This window comes from Notothenia rossii (assembly GCF_949606895.1).
Source record: "Notothenia rossii genome assembly, chromosome: 2".
Lineage (NCBI taxonomy): Eukaryota > Metazoa > Chordata > Actinopteri > Perciformes > Nototheniidae > Notothenia > Notothenia rossii.
The window spans coordinates 9,223,127-9,250,182 of NC_136904.1; the positions used below are offsets into that span (position 1 = coordinate 9,223,127).

The 27,056-nt window shown below is 40.9% G+C and overlaps 1 protein-coding gene across 2 annotated transcripts; it reads left to right on the forward strand.

The window, feature by feature from the left end:
* The first annotated feature begins 1,677 nt into the window (after window positions 1–1,677).
* slc12a4 (solute carrier family 12 member 4) lies at window positions 1,678–27,056 on the forward strand. 2 transcript variants are annotated; one of them, XM_079666418.1, is made up of 24 exons: window positions 1,678–1,935; window positions 13,801–13,898; window positions 13,986–14,117; window positions 14,479–14,625; window positions 15,295–15,349; window positions 15,795–15,925; window positions 16,061–16,302; window positions 16,627–16,841; window positions 17,137–17,301; window positions 17,636–17,734; window positions 17,839–17,896; window positions 18,442–18,616; window positions 18,899–19,017; window positions 19,584–19,682; window positions 19,813–19,932; window positions 20,091–20,195; window positions 21,532–21,700; window positions 23,134–23,329; window positions 23,808–23,977; window positions 24,190–24,321; window positions 24,608–24,715; window positions 24,940–25,127; window positions 25,315–25,448; window positions 26,154–27,056. In XM_079666418.1, exons 1-24 carry the CDS (start codon window positions 1,809–1,811, stop codon window positions 26,243–26,245), a joined length of 3,276 nt encoding a protein of 1,091 aa, XP_079522544.1. In that variant the 5' UTR covers window positions 1,678–1,808; the 3' UTR covers window positions 26,246–27,056. The 2 variants fall into 2 exon arrangements, with proteins under 2 accessions (XP_079522544.1, XP_079522545.1); XM_079666419.1 differs by lacking the exon at window positions 1,678–1,935 and adding an exon at window positions 12,505–12,675.

The window sequence follows — 27,056 nt, forward strand, 5'->3', positions numbered from 1 at the left end:
TGTCCTATTTGTACCTCACACTCAAAGGCGGAACAAACGAAACAAAAGATCTTTAAAATGTAAATCTGTTGGTGAACAAGTAGCCCACATATAAGCCTGTCATCTCTAGCCTCAGCCATATTTTTGTTGAACTTAGGAAATGTACGGGGTCTTTTCCGCAACCAATCTTTTTTGAGGGGTTGTGAAAGGCATTGCCTCACCTCAAATGACCTTTAAACACAGCAGATAAGAGTTGATGCAGGAGCAGCTAGGACAAAAGCAAGCAGCTTCCATAGTCGTGTGTTCTCACCTCAGTACCTTCCCAAGACCTCTCTTTCTTTGCTGTCAACACGCTGACCCTGGTGGGCCTCATGTTTTCCTGGGACCTGCCCCTCCTGCCTGCATGCTTTCCACAAGACTGAGTAATCGTGGTGGAAGAAAAGCATGTGTCAGGTCCTGCCTGCCTGCTGCTCACTGACCCTCACTTGTACACAGCACTGCATGAGTCAGTTCATCTGGAAAATAACCTTATAAGGCTGATGGCATGTCATCTGTATTACTTTGCCAAGGCAGCAAGTCAGTCAGGAATAAGAGTATCTGGAGAGAGGAAAGAAGGGCAATTTGTTTTATTATGGGACAGAGCTGTAAAGTACAAAGGTACCAATTCTTGAAGAACACAATGCACTGTGCACAGATAATGATTATGTGTTACTGCATGAAATGTTTCCCCTTAAAACCAAGATGTATCATGGAAACACATTGCTACATAACAATGTCTCAAATGGCAATGTCTGCATTCCAAAAAACAATTATCTCGTATTAGATTTTTGTAGTCGACACCATAGATTACGATCAGATGTCTCTTGTTTAGCCTTGTTTGCCTGTACATCTTTTTTGTCCAATGGAGGGTTTCTAAATTAAGGTGAACACATACACTCAAGAAAAACCAAGGGTTTACAAAGTCTCTGCATTTCAAACAGGGCAGTAGCTAGATGTAAATCTGTCTAAACAGGACCTTTAATTACAGCCTTACTTTTGAGTCTTTGATCTGTGTCTTTTATGGTTTAAGTATCTACTATTTGTGGAAAGAGGAGGGCAAACTCTACCTCCCCTGTGAGTGATGTCACCGTAATTCACTGCAGATATTTTCCTCACAACTTCAACAGCTGGAAGTTGATGATATATTATATTCAATATGGGTTTATTGACATACGATGAATGATTACACAACTATTGGGATAAAGCCATGTTTTGAATTCTGATTGACTTTGGGCTCAAAGGTTAAAATGAAATGCAACTGTTGGAACAGGGGGTGGGATTAGTTCTTTTATTTTTCCACTGTTAGTTTGATTATTTTCCAAACTGCCACGTTGCTGCCTGTGTGTTTTGGGAATGGCCCGCTTCCACAGAGGGCTGTCTGTCTGAACCTTGAACACACAAGGTTCCCTCTGTTAGCTGTCATTAGGATACACGCAGCAGAAAGGGGTCACCCTACCCTCTCACCCTCTCTCTCCCCATGACTCAGGGATGACAACTTCAAACTTTTCAATCAGAGTTGTGCCTCAAAGAGTTACTCCTTCCCTTTAGGGATGGGGAGGCGGGGCTAGTGTCTCTCCAAATGCATCCCTGAGACCTCCATACTCTCTCTGTTCACACCAAAAGCTCAGGAGGGGCTGTCCTGTGGGCGGGGTGTATGATAATAGCCTCTAGAGGAAGTGAGCGCAGTGTAGTGGAATGTAGTTGCCATTAGTGGGAGTTGAACTGAGGCTAACAGCTAGCCTGCTATGTTGAGCTGCTGATCTGGAGACGCAGAGGACAGTGATGAAAACATGCCTCACTTCACTGTGGTACCGGTGAAGGATCATGCTCAGGACAGATATGACAGCCTAGAGGGGATCAACTGGGTGGATTACAGGCACACTGGGCAGGATCATCAGGACACTGTCAGCTCTGATGGTGAGTAAATCACTTTTACTCTTGTTTTTACCTCTAAGCTTTGACACAACATGACTACTTTTGTTGTTAAAAGTTGATAAAAAATGCCCTTTAAGTAATACTTGATTTTGAGTTTTGCCCAAGCATGGGATAGTACTGCTTTGTCCACTCTGAACAGCTGATTGTATGGTTACCATGGTAATTCTCCAGAGCCAGAAATCAGTTCTTCCTACATCAGTTTTTGACAGCTCACTTTGAGTAAAGTAAAAACACTACCTATGTCATGTTGGGACTGTACTTTTTCCAACATGTAAACATCTTTTTAAATGAAATGCCAGGACATACAGTATGAGTAAGAAAGAACCGCGGGGGGGAGGACACCACAGGGCTGGGGCTGTTTGAGGGGGGCCCCCGGTACCGCCACAACAAGAAAAGGCCTCAAGTGCTTCTTTGCACAAAAGATGGAGCTCGCTTTGTGCCAGGGGAGGGTTTCCTTTCACTAAGATTGGCTGCTCAACAACGTAGGAGCAGATTTCTCCCTCCTCGCTTGTCCTTCTTCGCAGCTTGTCTCTCACTGTCACTCACTTGTTTCTTCATTGTATAGAGAGAGGAGGGGGTGTAATCCCAGACAGAAGAGAAAGGGAGGACAGAGGGAAGACAAGGAAACAAGGAGTGAAGGCTTTGTAGCCGCTGGGTAGGATTAACAGAGAGCAGCACTGATTTGTGTGGGCTGGGAGTGAATCAACGACGGGAACAACGTTTTTTAATAAAAGACACACATGGGTGCGGCCGTCCAATGAAGCACCCACGCTTCGCTGAGTGCCCAAAAGGCCATGCTGGGATGAAACCCACACACTGACTGGTCACTCACTTATACTACCTTAACACGTCATGCTGACTGTGAGCTCCCTACAACAGAATAACACAGGAAGTGACCAGGATTCAAGGCTTACGACTCATACAAGTAGTTGTTACTGTGTGAATGAGTTTGAGAGACATTATGTGTACAGGGATGGGATCTGTGTCTGTGTGGGTAATAATGACTGTACGTGGAAGCGTTTGTAAGAAAACTAGCCATGCAGATAAAGAGATCTAAGTTACGTGAGCCACCCGGATCAGATACACTGGTGTTTGAAGCATAAGGACGTTGAACTAGCTGTCTGTGTGTTTATTGCTGGAATGCATGGAAGTTACCCTTCAGAGGCAAATCTCAAACAGCAGGAACTCAAGATAGTAGCCTGGTGTTAAAAACTGTGATTTAAGTCTTAAAAAGTAGTGGAATGAATGTTGTGTAAGCAGGACTCTGTAGAAGGAAAAGCAGATGTCCTGAAATAACCCCCTGTTCTATGGTTGCGTTTCGCACTTACTTGTTGCTGCCTCCCTCGTCTTCCTGCTGTCATAACTCTCTTTAAACCAACCGAGGAGAGCTTCCTGAGAACAACATCAACAACTATTAAACGTAGTGGGTAGCTAAGAGGATGAGTATATGTTGGACAGTTTGAGCAACAGGAGGAGGAGACGAACAGGGAAGTGAGACTGTGAGGAATAATGAGATGGAGCAAATGTTACACAGTTTGTTAGCATTAAGTTCAAAACACACAAATAAACAGAAACAGCTACTCAAGTCAATTTTTTTATTTTTTATAAGATTGTTATACCAGACCTTTTTGTCGACACAATTTAAAAAAGAAATTGGTTTTAGTTTTGAGTGACAAGTGCAGAAACATTAGTAGAACTTGGTAAGACTTACTTTTAATTGTATTCTTGTAGCACGTACACATGTTTAGTATTTTTCCAACTTGAGTTCAACATGCAGCATTATGAAATATTCAGGCAGTTAAAAGTTGGGTGGGATTGTTTTTGCTGTGGTATCACCATCTTAAAGAGCCTGCGTGTTCTGGATGATTTCACCATGGGAGTGGTGGGCTTGGGTTTGGGTCTCCAGTGTGACGTCTGCAGCTCGGAGGAAGTGACACAGTGCGAGTCTGTTTCTGCCTGAGAGCTGGGCTCTGTTCAGCAGGACAGGATCAACACTGTGCTCATTGTAGCTGTGGCCTCCTGAGCAGAGCAGCTAGGAAAGTTTGTTGCTGAGACTTCTGAGTTTTTTTAAAGGCTGCATATTGGATTGTTGTTTGTTTGGAACATGACCTTTCCCAAGCCGAAATTGCCTCCAGTCGTTTTACCAAGAGCTGGTTGATATCTTGTTAGCTTCATTTGCTCATCTTGTTGACGAATATAGTCTTTTAAAGTCTATAAAAGTTTCTGTTGTGATGAGTGCTTTTGCTTTTTCGCCTTGGAAAGAATTGAAAGAAATGTGGAAACAAATTTGTGGCAAATTAATGATTTAATAATCTCACAACCATAGTGTTTAAAAAGAGAGAAATGAAAAGTAGGTGAGCAACAGACACATGTTTCTCTTCTTCAGCACTGCCTGTAAAACTGTACAGTTTCCAGTCTGAGATGATGTGAAATAAAATCCCATGAACTAAATATAGCTAACTTGCTAGAGAAAGTACTGTTAATATAACAAATTACATTGAAATACAATGTATATACCTACATTTAACTTGTATTCCCTCTATGATTATAACAGAGTCATTGTTTTGATAAGTTAATAAGCATTTTCTTTCCTTCATTGTTATTGTAAAAAGAAAGAATGTGCAGCTGTCAAAATACTGTACTGTAACCATGTTGTGCAAGTATGTCTCTGGCTTTTATTGACCTCAAACAAAACAGGTGCTGAGAAGCCTAATAAGTGGCTGAATTGAAGATTGTTGTTTGGATACCCCTTATCTAATGAAAGATATCCCTGTCCTCCTGTCTGGGGAACTACTCGGATAAACTCAGAAAGATAAACGCACTGTGTGGAGCTGATGAGAAAGTTGGAACAAATTCAGATAACCACACAGTTTTTGACACAGCCCTTCACAACTATAAGTTTACGCCTTTGAAATACTTGTCAGAGATGTTAAAGAAGATTGTTCTTTAAATAACGGATTTGACACGCATCATTTCTTATGATACACTATCTCACCATCCAACCATCTGCCATCTCTGTTCCATCTGCTCATTCACATCAAAGTGACAACTGCAGAGCAGCAGACAATGTTTCTCCAGTCATTCCTAAGGATCTCCTATCAAGCAAATGCCTTCAGTGTTTTCCTCTACCCTATACAGAGGTCTTCTTCACTGTCTCACTTTAACACCAAACAGATCAGGGCAAAAATAGATACAGTATGAAAGCATAGAGAGTCTGAATGATTCACACTGTGGCTTTCTGTGGTGCAAGTGATGCACATTATCAGGATCCAGTACATGAGAAAGGTTCAGACACTTCTGTTGAACAGATAAGATAAGGAAAATGTTTTTTTCGTGATTGCAGGCAAATTCTAGCTATTCAAATTAAGCAGGCTTGTGTCTATTTCCAAACAGGTTTGTTAGCAGATCTGACATTTATTGTTTTACTTCCTGTCTTTTAAGTAAACCCCTGGGTGTTTCTCAATGTCGAGGATGCTTCCTTGGTAGGACAAGTCCCTCCGAGTCAGGGGGTGTTTCTCAATGTCGAGGACGCTTCCTTGGTAGGACAAGTCCCTCAGAGTCAGGGGGCGTTTCTCAATGTCGAGGACGCTTCCTTGGAAGGACAAGTCCCTCCGAGTCAGGGGTTTTTTCTCAATGTCGAGGATGCTTCCTTGGTAGGACAAGTCCCTCCGAGTCAGGGGTTTTTTCTCAATGTCGAGGACGCTTCCTTGGTAGGACAAGTCCCTCCGAGTCAGGGGGTGTTTCTCAATGTCGAGGACGCTTCCTTGGTAGGACAAGTCCCTCCGAGTTAGGCGGTGTTTCTCAATATCGAGGAAGCTTCCTTGGTAGAACAAGTCCGTCCGAGTCACTTGCTTCTGAAGCGAGGCAAGAATCCTTCCTAGCCTCGGAAAATGAAGAATTGTGGAACAGGCTAACAGGTGTGCGTGATATGCGAGGCACCGCCTTAAATGGAGGGCGATTTCCGCCATCGATTTGGAAATTGGTCCGTGCGCAAAGCATTGTGGGGATTTTAAGACCGCGGAGGATACACATGTGAAGCCTTGACATTTCTCGCAACGAAGGACGCCGGCCTCGGTAGAATTCCAAGCATCCTTGACATTGGAAAAGTCCTTCGGCGGGACTCGATGACGTAGCATCCTTGAAATAGTGGCTCTGGAGCATCCTTCCTCGACATTGAGAAACACCCACTGATTGTCTGATTTTGTTCACCTCCAGCTGTATCTTGTCTTTCTGATTAGTCTTGTGAGTATAGTCTTGTCATCCCTTGTCAGTTTGTCGTCGTCGTTCCCATAATTGTCCCTGTTGGATTTTTCCAGATCCTACCTCTTGCTCCCCGGTTGGTAAATGTTTAGTTTTTATCAGTTTCTCTTTGTTATCAGCTTTTTTTTCTCAATTTAAACTCACTTTTTGTTGAGAATACTTGATTTCTTATTTTATACTGCTCTTGGGTCGACCTTCCTGCCTAAGCACGACAGCAACAGGAGCTTCTTCATTGCATTTCTAAGAGCCGGCATCTAAATTGTATATTACTTTGTCCTTCTTGAGTTTTATTTTTAGACATAAAAGTAGGAGTAAATGAGATATGACTATGAGAACAGTCTTGGCTGGACGTCTTATAGTAATACATAGTAACTTTGTTTTCATTAGCTACAATGGGACTCAAACCCCAGTCTTAAAAATGGTATCTGATTTATTTTGAACAGGGATAACACATATATTTACTTAACACCCAAGATATTTCTGAAGGCAGTTTTTTCGTTCACTTTCTATCATTTGTTTACGAGCTAAGTGCTGTCAGTCATCAAATTCACTAATACTTCCAACCTCCTCTTTGGACGTCACAGTATATACAGCTTAATGAAGTACTGAATGTACTGAGGGATTAGCATCTTGTTGTTTACCTCCATGGCAGTGTGCTGTTTATGATATTACCAGGACATCATGTGTAGATAAATAAGGCAGTCGTTGTTCATCAATGCCTCACAGTTTATCACATGTAGAAAGTAAATTCTGAGTCTGAGTGGAAATATACTGCTGAAAAGTTGTTAAGTGCGTGTACATACCACACTTTGGGTGTGTTTGGTGGTTAGTTCTGCACCCATTTGCTTGCCTATTTAGTTAATTTGTGTATTTTCAAAGGTCTATTGTACGATGCACCTCTTCTCGCCCACCTTTACCCCCCGAGGTACTCAGGCTGAGCTGCCGTCCTGTTCTCATCATTAGCACACATCAGAGATAATATGTTTTGCTGTACGGCTCAGCAGGTTAGCATTCCAGTGTTCAGATGCTGCTCTGCATGAAACACATTCATTACAGCTAACATCGGCCCATCGCTACAGCAGACATTATTCTGTGTAGTGCCACGGGCTGAGGAGGAGAACAAGTACAATGCTAAATAAAACATGCACAAATGTTCCAACAGGGACATGATTCATAGTTTGCAATATTCATTTGGAATAGATATACCTGCTGAGCATGTGTATTTGTATAACCTCCAGATTAGTATTTGCACACGTTTTTTTTGTCAATCAGTGCATTGTAAGGAGTTTAGGATGAACACAGTATAGAAGGTGCGCATCCCCCTGAATCATTATCAAATTACTACTTTGTTTACGATTAGAGATGTCCCGATCCGATCACGTGATCGGGGATTGGAGCCGATCACGGGATTTTCAAAAGATCGGAATCGGGAGAAAAAAAATCGGGGATCGAGATATATATATATTTTTTAAATACTTTTTTTTAAATGTTGTATTCAATGTTACAAAACAAAAATGACCATGTTCAAGTCTTAAAGTCATCCTGAGGCCTTAGTTTTAGTTTCAAATTACACAACATCATGTATGTGTTGCTTCTTTGGGGCTTGCTTTCATAGACCTGGTTGCTTATTTCTCTCCAATCTGGCCACAGAGTGGGCAGGGCGCAGTGTCTAATTGTAGCAGTAAGCTAACGAGTACTGAAAGCTTTATTTTGTTTTGATCCAATGCTGCACAACTGAACTGATCCAATGCTGCTGTGAAAGAAAGAAGCTATATTCATGCTGGATAGAATATCCAATTTAAATAAAAAAATAACCTTAAGGGACAACTTGAATGCTTTTTTTTCTCTTAATGCATTGCATAAAGATCGGATCGGGAAAAATCGGTATCGGCAAATTGTCAAAATCAAATGATCGGGATCGGATCGGGAGCAAAAAAAGGTGATCGGGACATCCCTACTTACGATGGTTGAGAAGATTTTCATGAACATATCTGCATATATTCCAATAAACAGTACATTATTTATTTCACTTGACCTCTGCTATCATCAATGTAGGAGGATAGCTGCACTCAATGAAATGTTACTATTCTCAATTATGAGAAATACCACATCTAATGTTGTTGTATCCTGCGTCCACACACAGTGGCGCCCCATACTATAACATAATATTAGCAGTGTTATTTCTGTAGTGTATACAAATGAAAACACAAAATGAATCAAAGGCGCCATGTTTTTGTGAGCTTTTGGACAACTCCTGTTCATGGACTGGCCCCCCCTCCCTTAGGGGAATTCATCCACAAAAAACACACCGGACGAAATAAAAAGGTAAACTCTAAGAATGGTTGAGAAACAAACAGACGTGCAATCACCGCTAACTGCACTTTAAAACAGGGGTATCTCCTCTTGCACTTTATGCATCTCTTGTATCTCACTTTATATGTCGTTGCTGCTATAGTGTACTGCCATGTGGTAAATACTTGTGTGTGCTGCTCTTATTCTTTTTCATATCATGTATTTATTTTTTGCTATGTTTGCAAATGTCATGTTCTTATATGTTGTATCTCAGGGACTACGGATGGAAATTAGCTCAAAGCTATAATCCTGCATATTTACACTTGAAGCATTATTGCTGTAAAGTGTTAATTAATGTGCATTGTCCCTATTCAAATAAACGATTAAATGAAAAAATAAAATGAAATCAGTTGATGTTATCATTCACATCCTGTTGGTACAGCTCGATGAGTTTCTACATAGCAACACTCCATATATGACATATCAAAGTTGTATTAGTTTAGTTAGGATTGCTGGTTGGTTACAGCTGGTTGGAAAAAGCCAAAAGGGGAGACATTTTTAAAAGGTCAGAGTGGCTCTGTGTTTGAAGGATCATTTTACAGGCCCACACACATAAACAATGAGCTGAACACGCTGCACAATAGAGCATACATTTCCTTTCATTAGTCGACCCGCTGCCAAGCAACAGTTGTATTATGTTTGCCCAACCCAGTGGCATAGTCACATGCTATGAAGGCATGCAGCTTATTAAAGCCGAGGGACCAAAGGACATGCACACAGTCTCTTTTTACAGCCTGTCTCTCTTTCACAAACACATGCACGCATTTCTCTCTGCACATACAGTAATGAACGGAGCAGTCTTGCCAACTATCTGCACAAAGTAGAGTTATACGTCCTACTACATTACTGCTCTGCCTCTTAGTGTTAAGTCTTGAGTGTTTATTGAAGAGGAAGTTTAGCAAAGAGGCTTTTTTTAAAAGCACAATAAGCTCATGGATAAGGTGGGATATTTTTTTCCATGACTAATCAGGTTTTTTTTTTTTAAGTTGAGAGACATTACTGTGAAGTTTCTTTCTGCCTTAGGGTCAGGTTAGGTTTTGAAGGCAACTTGATAATATCCCACCAGGACAATGCAAAGTCAAATCCCTAATTTGTGAAATACTCTTCTAAAGGATTGGAGGAGACACTTTCTGACAGTTGTTCAATCAGGAGAGACGTTTTTGATGTAAGAAATGAATACATATTTATTGTCAGGAATACACGAATGGATGTAATGGTGATTTTGGCGATTAGGCCCCGTTGTGCAGGAGTATCGTTCGGGAGCGGAGAACCGATCCGATGAAACCCCCCGGGGTCTAGACACTGGTGGTGGTGAATGGATAGTTGGGTTCGGTCTGAAGGGGAGTGGCTTGACCCTGTATTCAGAGGGACAGGAGGTGAAAAGGGGTGGAGGAGGGTTTCGTCGAGTCACCTGAAATGACAGCTGTCAGAGGGGAAAGCAGATTTAAAAGGCTTAGCGGAGAATAGAGCGAAGTGATTGGTTAAGCTGGGGAGTGACGCCCCCGATCAGTTATTGAGAGGAGAGAGAGTAGCCTAGTAACATAGCATAATAAATGAATGAGTAAAGAAGGTCTTCCTGGCTCCTGGAGCTTCATTTGTTAGACCTATAACAAATCATAAACAATATTGGTTTTGTCTTTGTAGACTTGCCCTGACATGTTGTTTTTTTGTTTCAATGTCATGTACTTTGCACTCTGAACATACTTTGACAACGAGGAATCTTCCCAGAAAAGTTATCTGGTTTTAAACAGGCAACAAATAAAACCTAGACACATAGGCAGCCAGTCAAAACATTTGCTTGTAGCATTAACTATGTTGGCTTTAATATAGGTATAGCTATAACTGAGAGCATGGTAAATCGAATCAAAGGATGCCTAAGAGCTGCTTCCAGTCTTATGGCAATAATAAACACTCAAAGTGCTTATAGTGTATGCTTTTTAAAAATGTTCAGTATTACTATGCAAGTTAAAATATGTGGGAACTCAACAGTAGCAGATCCTTAAAGGTTGGTTAGGTAATTTTGGAGAAACCAGCTCGAGTGCGCTAGAATGTGAAAATACACAGCCAGAAAAAATCTGCCACTTCCTTATAGAGCCCCTCCTCCAACACACACGAACGCGCACATGACCAATGAGGGCACGAGATAAGTTTGTGCACAGATGGAAGGCTGACAGGCAGGTAGGCCATCCAGTTACTTTAGCCGGGCCGGCTCAGATGATTGGTCGTGTTTTTTACAGCGCTACGGCTTCCACAGATGACATGTTTTTATGGATTTGTTGTCAAAGCACTTCAGATATTCATTGCTATCGGGATGTTAAGAGCATTCCATGGAATATAACAAAAAGTGTATCTCGAGCCGGTTTCTCAAACGTACCTACCCCACCTTTAAGTAAATATTCTTGACTGCATGTATGTAGCATCTCCACGGTGTTGTTATAAAAGCAGTGTTTATTTTATTATGTCGGAGTAAATAGAACTCCGCTAAGAACCCCCCCCCAAAAAAAGATCTAAACAGAGTTAGAGAAACTAAAAAAGAAAAGTAGAAGTCGTGACCCTCCCTGATTTACTGCTCTGCCTTGGTTCACCCTTGTGTGAATGTGTCAGTCCTCCAGCACAGACATCTTTGATCTTCTGGCAGCCAGGGGGGGTGGGGTGGGGGGGGGGGCACAGGTGACATGTCAGTGCACGTTGCTGTAAAGCCTCTGTTCTGTTTCGGGGCACACAGCATGACTCTTATGTGCCTTCATAACAGGCAACTTTAATCTTTAATCTTTTTAATTAGACATTTAAGGTGAGGTTATTAACCACAGACCCCCGCTGTCTCCTGTTTTGCAGGTTCTGAAATAGACTGAGCCGGAAGCTGAACTATTTTGGGTTTAATATCAGGATCTAGGAAGGATTGAGTAAAATGTCCTGTGGAAACCTTTTAAAACATAATGTATTCTTTGGCTAATTGTAGGGCAAAGAAAACATCCTCGATCTCCTTCACACAGTAGTTCCCCCTCATTGCTGCTTCAAACACTTAGTTGTGTTTTTATCCCGTGCCACTGACAGCAAGGTGACACTAGAGGACAGTGTTGGCAATGTTTGATCTCATCTCGTCTCCACCGTAACTCTGATCCTGCTGTGTGGTTGTTAGGGTTTAAAGAGAGTAGTCAGACCATTGGGAGTTTAGCCTTCATGCTCCAGATGATTAACTCATTTCCTTCTGGTATTTGCATCCTTTAGACATCTTTTACACAAACCTTTCTTTCATAGAGAACTGGAACATCAGGTTATTTGTTTCAAAATGACACTGCAACTAATGATTGTTTTCAATATTGATTAATCTGCAGATAATGTCCAATTTGTATCTATTTGTTTAGCCTAAAATATTGAAAAATGTCCACATCAATTCCTAAAGCCTAAGGTCAAATATCTTTAAATATCTCCTTTTGTCAGTACATCACCCAAATATACTGAATATGATATTCAACTTAGAAAATGTCCTTTAAAATACAGGCTTAAAATATTATTTTCTGTCTATAAAAAACAAATTACTTCAACAACAATACAATGATTATCAAACTAGTTCGCAATTACCTCCTGTCAATAAGCTAATTGATAAGACACATACTTGTTGCAGTTCTTCATACAAGGCATTGTTTTTGCTTTGTGCTTCTTGGAATAATGGCATGGGGAAAAAACGTTTGAAGGATGATATATCTAATATATCCAAACTGAACATGAATACATGTAATAGGATTAATTGGTTGATTAATTAATTAATAATTAATAATATCTACTACAGATGCTGTAACACTGCACTTTTTGGAGATACCTTCAACCCAACCCAAGGCTCTTGTATCCCTATGAGCCGACCTGTGCTCTGCATGTGTTTGTTAGTCAGGAAGTTACTACAGTACCCTACGCTGCCCACCTCTCACCCCCCTCACCATGCACCATGTGTTAGATCAGGCCCCCTGATGGAATATCACCCTGGGTGACCGAGTGTCCCGGATAGTAATCGACAATTCCCCAGGCTCGAGCTCAAGAGTCCTGCTGCAGTTTGCACACCGCTCATAACTATGCTCACCCACAGAGACAGCAGCAGTGGGACACAGAACACAGGTGAGTGCAGAGCAGCATTCAACCTCAACCACTTACAGCAAAGCTTAGACATCTTCATCACTGTTGAGATAATTGTCTGTGTCATGCTCACTTGGTAAATTGGCAGACTACTTTTTGCTGGAGGATTAATATGGGTTTTAAAGATGCCTCTGTCAAAGTTTACATGCTCTAATAACCACAGCGTAGGTTATTTCTCGGTAATGAGGTGCGTGCCTGTGTGTGTGATAACATCTGCACTCACACTCTGCGTGCAATAATCGCCGCAGGCAGTGTGTTCTCCTCGGCTTGATTCTTTCTTCAAAAGCAGAAGTTAATGAGTAAAATCTAATGATATGGCTGTTTATCTGCGGACACTGCTTAGTGGATCTGTACTGCTGGCCTTTCTCTGCAGCTTCTCAGCATGGGTTGTGTTTTCTACATGAACATTATGAAGATGTTGAATTGATACTAATGTATATTTACAAGCATTGCACTGAAGACTCTGTATTTGGTATAGAAACATACATTTTTTCTACTTACGTTTTATTAATTGCTGCACAGGAAATAATGCTGGGCTTAATTAATATCTCGATAATGCCACATCAAATCCTTTTTTTAACTTTTCATTTATCTTTTGCTTTTATTAACAGTACTTTTGAAGGTTCGTGATCCAAATTGGAAGACATTGATTAAAACCACAACTGTTTTATTCTACAGTATGGGCACCAATAATATTCATCTCTGTTGACCCATTGTATATTTGGACGAAATAAAACTTCAAGCCACCTGGGACAATATTTCCCGTTGCACAACATGTGAAAGAATCAAAGTGACTGTGGATTTGACTTGTGACGCTTTAAGGCCAGTGATCGTAACTCCATAGTTTTACATGAATGACATTCATATTTTACGTAAACACAAAGTCTTGTTGTTACAGTAAATACTAATCTTCCCAGTTTAACGCAGATATTTTAGCAGATTTCTATGAACTTTATTTAAAATCATATCTCATTGTGTCATATCAGTGGATCAAAAATGATTTGCTGTTGCAGTTACAGTACATCTCAAAGAACAAGTATTTGCAGAGAAATATTGTTCGGTTGATATTCCGCTGTATATTATAGGTTGTTTTCCTTTCTCTAACAGGACATGGGAATCATAAAGAAGACAGACCATTTCTCAACAGTGCTGATGCTACAAGCAAGAATAATGACTTCTATGACAGGAACCTGGCTTTGTTTGAGGTCTGTTACTTTCCCCCATATTTATTTAAGATGTTCCACTTGCACCAAACTCATTAATACAACTTCTCCCTTCTTTTCCTCCTCCAGGAAGAGCTGGACATCCGGCCGAAGGTCTCGTCTCTGCTCAGCCGCCTGGTCAGCTACACCAACATCACCCAGGGGGCGAAGGAGCACGAGGACGAGGAGAGCGCAGGGGCCTCGCGCAGGAAGACCCCCAAGGTCAGGACACAGCCGAGGAACACTAGGCCCCGCTGTTTATCTATCACTCAGTCTATGGAGGTTTAGAAACATTATCCTCCACCTCTCGCTCTCTCCCTGCCTCGCTATCCAAGTTTTAGATTTGTATTAAGAGTTGTTGATTGATTGCTTATGCCTTTGCACGCTCTGCACTCACGCGGTGGCTGTGGGAGACCTGAATGCATGCAAAGAGCTCATGATAACATGATTGAATGACCTTTAAAAAAGTACATCAATCAATACAAGTGATCAATACACTTGTTTCCTGAAATGTCATGGTCAATATTCTCCCCTCTCCCTCTCCATCTCTATCTCTTTACCCCTCCCTCTTTCTCTCTGTCAGACTCCCAACATGGGCACTCTGATGGGAGTCTACCTGCCGTGTCTCCAGAACATCTTCGGTGTCATCCTCTTCCTCCGACTGACGTGGATTGTAGGGATGGCTGGCATCATGCAGTCACTCCTGATCGTGCTCATGTGCTGCTCTTGTGTTAGTATTCACACACACACACACACACACACACACACACACACACACACACACACACACACACACACACACACACACACACACACACACACACACACACACACACACACACACACACACACACACACACACACACACACACACACACACACACACACACACACACACACACACACACACACACACACTGTACAGACCAACACACACACACACACACACACACACACACACACACACACACACACACACACACACACACACACACACACACACACACACACACACACACACACACACACACACGCACACAACTGTACAGACCAACACACACACACGCTGGGTTGATTCCCCCAACAAGGTGGGCTAGCCTTTGCTAAGCCACTCAATAGGATCCCCGTGGTTAAAGAGGAAGCAGCAATTATTTAAGCGAAATAATTCCCCCTTCACCTTCCTGTATGTGTTCTTTAGTCAGTGCTTCCATTACCTTTCATACTCAACAAATAGCTGACTGTGGTCTTATTAACTTTAGCCTTCATATGCTAAATCTTTAGAGACATGTTTTCTTGGAGGGAAGCTGTGCTTAATGTCAATTTTAATATTGGATATTTACTGTACACCTACAAGTTGCCAAGCCTTTTCCATATTACTTATAGTTTCTTTCCTCTGTAGACAATGCTCACGGCCATATCAATGAGTGCCATTGCTACGAATGGTGTTGTTCCAGGTAATTCAAAATCTCTCTTTGGTACACAGCACTCAGAAATGTTTTGGCTAATTTGAAACCAATGCAGTAGCAGGGGTTTGACTTGTTAATGTTAGCTAATGTATTTACAGGACTCTTGCTTCTTTGAGTTTGAAAGCTAAATGTAATTTAACGTCATGTAAAAAGAGAGCTCCCTTAGCATAAATGTATCCAGCAAAATGCCGAGGTCCGCACTATAAATGCCATGTTTTAGACAAGTTAATAGACATGAACTGCTTTGTAAGACATTTCTATCTGGACCTGTATGCTATACTGCTCGGCATAGATGTAGAAGTTACATTTGAAATTACGTTTGTATCCACTTGGGGGCAGCAGAGATTTTCCGTTGAATCCACTGCATGTAATCTAGTACAGGTTTTGTATTTCCAGTAACTCTCTGTGTGTTACACTTTGTTTTGTTGTATAGCTGGAGGGGCATACTTCATGATCTCACGCTCCCTCGGCCCTGAGTTTGGAGGAGCTGTGGGTCTGTGCTTCTACTTGGGCACCACCTTTGCCTCTGCCATGTATATTTTGGGGGCAGTCGAAATCTTCTTGGTTAGTTTGCTTAAATATGAATGTGTGGTTACATTACTCACATTGGTAGACCTCAAAATGATATCCCAACACTATTTTATATGTGTTTTTATTTTATACATGCAGTAACCAGACTGTAATTTATTTTCTCCTCAGAAATATCTGGTCCCCCAGGCGGCCATATTTCACGCCACAGACTCCCTTGGGGGTGACAGTGCCATGCTGAACAACATGCGAGTGTACGGCTCGATCTGCCTCAGTCTGATGGCTGTGGTGGTTTTTGTTGGAGTCAAATATGTCAACAAGCTGGCCTCTCTTTTCCTGGCCTGCGTCATTATCTCAATTGTCTCCATCTATGCTGGGGCATTAAAATCCATGACTCATCCCCCAGAGTTTACGTAAGTCTGCAAGGAAGGGTTTGCTAATATAAACATGTGCCTTAACAGAAAGTATTGTGAATTACGGGGACCTTAATATGGATGAAGTGTTTTCTATGGAAATTTATTATATAATTGTTTTACATTTTATAGAAAATATTATTCAGTTATTAATATTATTTTTTAATGCAATTGTCCTTATTATTATGGCGTTAATCTCTCACCAATTAAAAGTCTCAGTCCAACAGTTTGACTATAACTTAAATACTAAAGTTTGATAACCTTTTGGAGAAATGCTCCACGACCATCCTAATCCCTGTATTTGTGTCCCTGTCCTGGCTGTAGGATCTGCATGCTGGGAAACAGGACTTTGGTGAGAGATCGCTTCGATGTGTGTTCTAAAACGGTGACAAAGGACAACATGACGGTGCCCAGCCAGCTGTGGGAGAGGTTCTGTCTGCCGGGGAACATGAGCAGCGCGCAGTGTGATGACTACTTCCTCCAGAACAATGTGACGGAGATACAGGGCATTCCTGGACTGGGCAGTGGGATTATTAAAGGTACATTTTAGGGATTAAGATATTAAAGTAACAACTCTCAACGTTGCAAGTATGTAAATCATTATTATAGCCGTCCAGATTAAGAAGTAAAATACAGTGTTGGGATGTATTCATAACTTTATTGCATAAATGTTAAATGTACATTTTAAGGATATATAATCATTCAGTGGCAAATTCAAGCTGTTTTTTATGTTGTTATAGTTTGCCTGCATGATGAATAACATATGCGTTATAACATGATACTGTTTTCTAATGTAAGTGTGTCACCAATGTTTTAAATGTCTTCTGTTTTTAGAAAACATGTGGGGCGACTACCAAAGGAAGGGGGAGATCTTAGAGAAAGTGGGGCTCGAGTCAGTGGAGGTCCATGGTGCCACGGACAACTTTGGCATGTACGTGTCAGCAGACATCGCTACATCGTTCACGCTCCTGGTGGGGATCTTCTTCCCGTCTGCCACAGGTATTACAACTATACAGAAAAGCTTCACAAAGGTCTGCCATGACACAAACCTCAGTCTACATACAGGATGAAACTGTAAATTGACTCTTTTCCAAATGTGTTCAACAAATCATTTTTGAACTAAAGTGCCAGTTACCTGCTTGAATTTAAATCTATAATGTTTGAATTTGGATTCAACATTAAGCCATTAAATGCTTTGTTATTATATTTGTTAACATAAGTAACTAGCACACAGAGAAACAAAAAAGCTTAACCACTGATCCAGCCAGCAGGGGGCACAGTTAATCAGCTCTTACATTTCCTCTGTTTTCACTAACTGTATTTTGCCTTGCAGGTATCATGGCAGGGTCCAACCGATCTGGAGATCTCCGAGACGCTCAGAAGTCCATCCCTGTGGGAACCATATTAGCCATTACTACTACTTCTCTTGTTTGTATCCTTTTTTGGACGATCACCCACAATGAATCAACAACTGTGTTCTTTCAGAAAAGATGCTAAAGTAGATTTATATGTGTGTCTCCTTGACCTCTTGTTCAGATATCAGTTCTGTGGTTCTGTTTGGTTCTTGTATAGAAGGAGTGGTCCTCAGGGACAAGTAAGTCGTTTGTTTACTGCACTATTGGGACATGCTATAAGTGTAACCATATATCGCACGTATCTTCCCCAGACTTCCTCCCGAGTGTTGGGAAATGTAACAGCTATCAAAACACATCAGACTCAGGGACAGTTTTATCCCACAGGCTTTAAGACTATTAAATCCCTCAGCTCTGAATAGAATTATCATAATTTAGTATTTTTACAATCCACATCCATTCATATATTATAGCAATGAACAGTATTTTATTAGACCTATCAGTACTTAGTTTGACAATCTGTTTTATTCTATTCAATTTGTTATGTACATAGTTTACTCATTCCTCATTTCACGTGCCATATTGTGTAATTTGTACTGATTTGTGTCTCTTATCTTTTTTATGTCTTAAGTATTTTGTATGTTGAAATGTTGGGGGAGTCTGGCTCATAGGATTTTACTGCCAAAAACTACACTGTAGCGTTTGTGTGTATGACAGCAGAGCTTGACTCTTCAATAAGTCATGTCAGTCTTATTCTTGGTGATATTCAGTCAGTCTGTTCTTGCAGGTTCGGGGACGCTGTTCACAAAACCTTGGTGGTGGGTACGCTTTCCTGGCCGTCTCCATGGGTTATTGTGATTGGCTCCTTCTTCTCCACGGTGGGCGCGGGCCTTCAGTCTCTCACCGGGGCGCCACGACTCCTGCAGGCTATCGCCAAGGACAACATCATTCCCTTCCTCCGGGTGTGATGTTGTTGTTGATACATTGTGCAACCCCGTCACATCCTCTGGAAAAATAGCTAATGTTGCAGCAAAACCATAATAACTCCCAGGGTCACATCTGTTTTGTATTATTTACTGAACATACCATGATTTGGATATTCATGATAACATGTAAATTACTTACAGTTTGTCGGAAATGTGACTTGACATTTGAATGGGATGCTTATTTGACTCTGACGCAGTTATCAAACATGAAGGGATTTGCATCGCTGTGTTTGAAGGTTTGGAATTTCTTGTTTTCAGGTGTTTGGTCACGGAAAGGCCAATGGAGAGCCGACATGGGCCTTACTGCTGACGGGCCTCATCGCTGAACTGGGCATCCTTATTGCCTCACTGGACATGGTGGCACCTATCCTTTCCATGTAAGCTCACAATGGCAAAAATAGGACATTTTTATATATATTTTTTGTGATCATATTTTTATTGAGATTAATACACAACCAAAAGCACAACATTTGTTCTTTAAAATATGTTTTTAATTAACATACGAAAAAGAAAAATTTGACAACAGCAATTACTTACAAAATATACAAAATGCAGAATACGTATGTAAGCTAAAAATAATAACAATAATACAGACAAACAGAAATAAAATAAAAACGAAATCAACCCTCCCTCCCATACACACACACACACACACACACACACACACACACACACACACACACACACACACACACACACACACACACACACACACACACACACACACACACACACACACACACACACACACACACACACACAGGGTGTTAGCTGTTGGATGCCAGCACTCCATCAGCGCAATCACATTTATTTATCTAAGACATGTTGGGTGCATGAATTGCTTCATTTCTCTGTTTGGTTAAGGCCCACTACACCATGGATGATGGATGATGGATGATGGATTTCAAATGTGCTGTAAATTCTCCTTTTCTTCATTCAATAGGTTCTTCTTGATGTGCTATCTCTTTGTGAACTTAGCCTGTGCAGTTCAGACTCTTTTACGCACACCCAACTGGAGGCCAAGGTTCAAATATTACCACTGGTGAGTACCGGTGGATCTCCCCCCATACTTTGTAGAGAATGGGGTCATATTTTGTTACTAGTCCTATGGGCTTGATGGTTTTCTTAGTGTGCAAAAACATCGCCTCAGGCTCTATGTGTCACATCCACAGGGCTCTGTCCTTCCTTGGCATGAGTATGTGTCTGGCTCTGATGTTCATCTCCTCCTGGTACTACGCTATTGTGGCCATGGTCATTGCTGGGATGATCTACAAATACATAGAGTTTCAAGGGTATGTGTGTATAATGACTTATTAGCATTTACACTTTTGTTTTGCTGCCCCATTAGAGTACATTCTTGCATGGGGCCATGATGGTTGTGTTTCTGTGTATCTGTAGTGGATTAACTTTTGTTCCTCATGCCTGTTTCTTGTCTCTCTTCCAACAACAGAGCAGAGAAGGAGTGGGGGGACGGTATAAGAGGACTGTCCCTCAGCGCAGCACGATACGCCCTGTTGAGACTGGAGGTTGGACCCCCGCACACCAAGAACTGGAGGTACAGCTAAACCTGCAAGAGCAGGTACAATATGTACAGAAAACCCCATTGGACTGCATTTCTGAGAAGCCATATTGCAAGTTTTCACGTCTGTGTTCGGTTATGAATAGAGCTTACACACTATACATTTAACAGAATCATGCCACACTCTCTCCCTCTGACCACTGGCAAATAGTTCCCATTGTAATGACTGATTCCAGCTTGTGTGCAGACCATTTTTTTTTGTAATTCTGGATTAGAGAGAAGCTGTGAGTTTTATTAAAATCCTGTCAATTGCATTTGAGAAACGTGTTGCATCCAAATAGACTAAGCTCATAAAAAGTAGGCCTTCCACATCGGATAACAATGGCTCTACAGGATTATGATAATGCCACACAAAATAAACAACATTTGAGATGTTTACCATCAGCTGTTGTCCATACTGACACGTACGTGCCGTCTGTCAGTTATGAATTGACGGTCGTTTTAGGGAAGTTGACGTCAGAGGGAAGATTCCAAGCTCATTGTGATCATGCTAACTGGGAATTGTGAGCTGTATTACGTGACCACTGTGATGCTGCACTTCCTCTTTTTGTATGGAACAACTGTAGTGAGGAAATAAGAACATGTGGACACTACGGCATGTAGCTAGAGTGCTTTGGGTCCAATAGCTTTACATTGTAACATTACGTTTTACAATTATGTTCTTCCTATTCTTTGCAGACACAGTAATGTTATTTATTTTAAGTTTTCTTTATACATTTGCTGGACATTTTAGGTTTTGTTTTTCTCCCTCTCACAATTTCATTTTTTTTCCAGACACGTCCTCAATAAAATCGTATCTAATCTCAATCTTATCCAAACAGAGCAGCCCAGTAAATAGTTTCTGGGTGATTCAGTGGTTTACAAAAATCCAGGTATCTAAAATGTGGCAGAACTTGAGAGTTATTTTAGGTGTTAAATAGAAATATACAATTCTTTGCATTTCTTTCTGATGTCATCAGGACCTCATTCAAAGGGAAATGGTGTCTTCTAACTGCCATAGAATTAACAATTATGTGTTAGCTGGATGTATAAACACATTTTCAAATATATTCAACTTTATCCACCTTTATCGTATACACTGTGTGTTTTGAAAAGCAAATCACAGAAAAGCTGCTTGACAACACAACTTGAAAGTGTCCATTTTGATCAAAATCAAAACTATTTTTGTATGAATGAACAAAACGGAAACCTAGTTAAATAATGTGAATTTGTCTCAATAACACAATCGTTTAACAAGGATGCACAAACACATCTGATTTGACACATTTGATCCAGGCCTTTGACTCATATTGACCTTCTCTGACTCTTTCAGACCTCAGCTGCTGGTGCTGCTGAAGCTGGATGAAGACCTCCATGTGAAATACCCTCGTCTGCTCACCTTTGCCTCGCAGCTGAAGGCGGGAAAGGGTCTGACCATTGTGGGCTCGGTGATCCAGGGCAACTTCCTGGAAAGCTATGGGGAAATGCAGGCAGCTGAGCAGGTAAATACTAGAAGGGGTGTGTGCTGCACGTGCTCCACAGTTCTCTATTGTACTGTGCTGCAGCTAATCGTTACAAATGACCACCTTTTGTAAATTGAAAAGCACAATGGAGCGAAAACATGCTTCAATGGGAATTTTCAATTTTTCTGACTTTTCTAGCATTAGTCACTTTAATCTAAGGACACGGCTGGAAACAGCTTGTTGTTGTAACTACAATATGGTGCCAATGATGCATTACTGTTCAAATAAGGGACATTTTTCAGAATGTAATGTGTCTTGTAAAACCGTATACAAGTGAAGCAAATTAATAAGCATTTGCTTCCTCCTACTCCCTTTCGGACACATGACTTTTTATTATTATTATTAATATGAAGACTTTTTTTTGTTGAATATATAAATATTATCATGAATGTGGATAAATACTGTATTTTAACATTACGGTATTCTGTTTTTCACATTTGTTATTTTTTATTTGTTATTTTTTTAATCTGTTCGAAATAAAGATTGAAAAAAGCAAAGTTTGCTTCTGTTAATGGGACAACCACTGTGGAAATAAATCAATCATTCATTTACTTATAGCCCATATAGTTTGTGCTATACAGGGAATACTCAGGTATTTTTTAATATTTGAACTTATCTGCAATGCAGGGACGTGCACAGACATTTTGGGGGGCAGGTGCTCAAGTGAGAAAAAGGGCACTTCCCATAATTATTTATAAAAAAATGTAAAACAAAAAGTTAAATATAGTTGCACATCTCTGACTTACTGACCAATTAATTTGAATGCCCTTAATACTCAACAGATTTCTACAAAATAATCAGCTGACACAGAGTCAATGCATGGTCTTCTTTATTCACTACGCACAAGAGCAGACAACAAACTAGTACAATTAATAGTTATTAAATGAGCAGCCAACAATCAAAAACATCAGAACTTTAGTCTAATCTCCCGACCTGATATTTTTATTTTGTATTCAATCAATATATTTTTGGAAAGGGAAACTGCGCAAACAGCAGTAGATATATATTCATTTATTTATTTATTTTTAAAAAGGGGGAAAAAGGGGCACTTTCTCTGGAGGAATAAAAAGGGCAGGGGCTCAAGCCCACTTTGATGTCGATGGCATGTGCACGTGACTGGTGCAATGCATTGTTGACATGCTGCTGTAAAAAAAACAATTTCCCAATTTGGGATGAATACAGTTATTTTAATCCAATCTAAAACCTTGTAATTTAATTTGAATTGATGAACCATGTTTTTTTTTGCCATTTAAATCCATACAGGTTCCAATTTTAAGGCATGGACTTAAAGCTGTCAAACACTTTTGTTTGTTTTTGTTTACTTTTAAAGCATTATGTATCCATTTTTTATGTCAACTGTTTATTTGGTCAATTCTTTATTTGTTATGGACATACGTTATTTTTTCACCCAGGCCATTAAGCACATGATGGAGATAGAGCGGGTGAAGGGCTTCTGTCAGATCGTGGTGGCCTCTAAGGTGCGGGACGGTATAATGCACCTGATCCAGTCCTGTGGTTTGGGGGGCATGAAGCACAACACGGTGATGATGGGCTGGCCGTACGGCTGGAGGCAGAGCGAGGACCCCCGGGCCTGGAAGACTTTCATCAGTAAGAGTCTCACTGCAATACTGCTCACAACATGACACCTAAAACACTTAACAAGCGTAACATGCTGTTGAATTAACACAAGCTTCACTCTTATAAACTTTAACTTATAAACAGTTTGGTTTTGGCCAATGCCTCAAATAACTATTTATATTTTAAACTGGACCAAAACATGTATTATACATTTTACATTTATTCTATTTTTGCTTATTTCAATTTTTACTCTCTTGGCTTTTTAATGACTGTTTCTAAATTTTTTGAAATGACATTTGATATGTTTCCTTTACACTCCCTTTACACTTTAAACTGCTGTTTTTACACTGCTATAAATACTTTGAATGGCCTCGTTGAATACGAAATGCGGATGTTATAATAGATGTTGTGTTAGTTTCCATTTGCTTGCACACAATGTACATTGTAGCTAAAGTAATGCATGCAGTACAGTTAATATCCATGCCTCCATGTTCCCTCCTCTCCTCAGACACAGTCCGCTGCACCACAGCTGCTCACCTCGCCCTGATGGTGCCCAAAAATGTGTCCTTCTACCCGAGCAACCATGAACGCTTCACAGATGGCAACATTGACGTTTGGTGGATCGTCCATGATGGCGGGATGCTAATGCTGCTGCCTTTCCTGCTCAAACTGCATAAAGTGAGACCTCAGCTATCTTTGAGCTACTTCGGAGTTCTAAAACCTTCAACACGTGCATGCTCTCCTTGAATAGTCTTTGTTAGTTTTAGTTGATTTCACTTTTCAAGATATTTCCACTTTTATTTCTGAAACATGTTTCTGTGAGTAATTATAGTCACACTCATTCAATTGTACACATGGTCAAATACCACATGGTTGTATCTGTATTTTAGGTTTGGAGGAAATGCTGCATGCGCATCTTCACTGTGGCCCAGATGGAGGACAACAGCATCCAGATGAAGAAAGATCTGGCCACGTTCCTCTACCAGCTGAGAATAGAGGCGGAAGTGGAGGTGGTGGAGATGGTGAGGGTCTCTCTTACACACCCACTTCTCTGAATCCAAGTAAAGACTCACATATGTCTTTTTATGGGAACAACAAGACCAGCTTGAATTGAACCTGGTGATAAAATTGCAACTGAGACCAGATGCCCTTTGCTACAAACATGCTGGTGCTTAAAAAGAAAAATCACTGCTTGACATGAACATGGATGTACTTAACTTTCGTGCTCACTCAATCCATGTGCAACAGACACATAAAGTATGATTAAGTTGCATTAACCACAATTATGTTTTGCATAATACACTTTAGCATGACAGCGACATCTCAGCATACACCTACGAGCGAACATTAATGATGGAGCAGAGGTCGCAGATGTTGAGACAAATGAGGCTGTCCAGTGCAGAAAGAGAAAGAGAGGTATGTTGTTTTTGTGTGTAATGTTCATTTTTAATATATTTCACAAATTTAAAAAACGTATCATGCATGATATGCAACTAACTCCTGAGCCTTCATTTTCTGATGTTGCGAATCATTTCGGAAATATCTTGCGCAACCTTGTGACGTACAATTCTATAAATAACAATTCAAGTCACGTACAGTTCATTGACAACTAGTCCATGTGTCATTCCCATGGCCTGCAGGCCCAGCTGGTGAAGGACAGACACTCTTTGGTGCGAATGGGAAGTCTATACTCAGATGAGGAAGAGGAAGTGGTGGAGGCTCCTCCAGATAAGGTTCAGATGACGTGGACAAGAGAGAAGTGTGAGGCTGAGAGGAGGAACAGGAAAAATGCGCCTGAGAACTTCAGAGAACTCATGAGCCTCAAACCGTGAGTCGCTTTAGCATCACGACTGCCTCATTATTACAAATGTAGCATTTAATGCCAATTTTTTACCTTGTTTTCACCTTTTTTCTTTGTTAGACCCAGTAAGATCTTGCTTTAAAATAGTCAGAAAAAGTTTGTTATTTGTACAAATCCATTCGGCTCTCCTTCTCTCCCCCTTGCTGCGCTGCAGGGATCAGTCCAACGTGCGGCGAATGCACACGGCTGTGAAGCTGAACGAGGTGATAGTCAACAGGTCCCATGATGCTCGGTTAGTGCTACTCAACATGCCGGGGCCACCTCGAGACACAGAGGGAGATGAGAACTGTATCCTTCGCCAATATGATAAAAGTGTTCATGCTGAATTTCATAGAAGCTTTTTTAAAGGCCTTGACACACCAGGCCGAAATCGTCCGTTTTCGTTAGTCGGACGACGAAGCGTGCCCTGTCGCCCAAACTCAATTTGGTGTGTCCCGCACCGTCGGCGTGACACGCCTTATTTGGCCTTTCATGGCCGTGCGTCGGCCACAGGCAGTCGGACAAAGAAATCACTCTGATTGGCTGTTCAGCTAGCGAATCAGTGCATGAGAAGCAAAACGGTTGCTTGAGAATGTCTTCCACAAGCAGCACTCCAATGGCTGATAGCTCCAGTACCGCACGAAACATGTTTTCGATGGACGAGAGTGAAAATGGAACGCACATGCTATTTGTTGTTTGTTTATATCACGTAGTCTGTTCTTCTTCTCTGTCTTCCGGTTGTTGCCTGTTTTTAATGACGAATACACACTACCGCCGCCTGCTGGTAAGGAGAGTTATTGCCACTCACGCATGCGCAGTTCGTACGTACTCGGCTGAAGTCTTTGCGGTGTGTTCCAGTGCGACACATGGCCAAGACACGGGAGAACACGCCGACGCAACAGTCGATGTCGGCGAGTTCTCTGGTGACTGCTTGGTGTGTCAGGGCCTTTAGCTTCATAGAAAAAGTGGCTAGGCTGCGGTTTGTCTGTTCTATTCCTTTAACGTGTCCCTCAGATATGGAGTTTCTGGAGGTGTTGACTGAAGGCTTGGAAAGAGTGCTGCTGGTCCGAGGTGGAGGTCGAGAAGTTATCACCATCTACTCATGATCAAGTGTTAGCTGCTACTCATCAGAATACATTCCACCTCTGGACAGGAGGCAGCAGCTGCTTTGCTGCCAAACATTTCTCAGTACAGGCATGAATTTGACTTTCGATTTTTGAGTACAAAGGTTTTATTTAATTTTTGTAGAATATTGGGACACACTTGTTCACGTATCTACCTGTTGCTCACGATCGCCATTCTTTACACATAAATCCTGTATTTCTCAAACGGAAATCAATCATATTTATGTCACAAAGTCATCTTCATATCGATAATAATCCTTATTATCCTGATTAGAACACAAGTTGGAAGAATTGTTTAAATACTTTGCCAGATTTTTTATTCTGAAACAGCTCTTTGATTATCTTGGAAGCATAACTCTATTTATTTATTTATTTTTTCAACATGTCCCCACTGAGGTATTACATATGTTGCTGTGGATATTGAACGCAGTGCTTGACGTTGGTTGTGCTGTAAGGCAGAGATCTTGAAACACGTTTTTAAAGAGTAATAATTTATGACTTTTTGTCAGAAAGATATTTGTGTTGTTGATATGAGAGATGTTTATGAATGACCTTTGAACTGTTACGTTTTTAGCATTTCAGATCACCAAGAGACCCTTTTTTGTTTAATGTGTGTTTGTTTTGTATTTTCTAAGAAGCCAAGTACGAGCAGTATTACAGGCCAGCAGTCTAGAAATCAACTGTTTATTTTTATGTGGGCTAAACAATCAGTACAAGCCGAGTGTTTTATATGTAACAGATCAAGCATGACAATTAAGCAGTTAATAAAAAATAAACCACACAATGCTAGGAA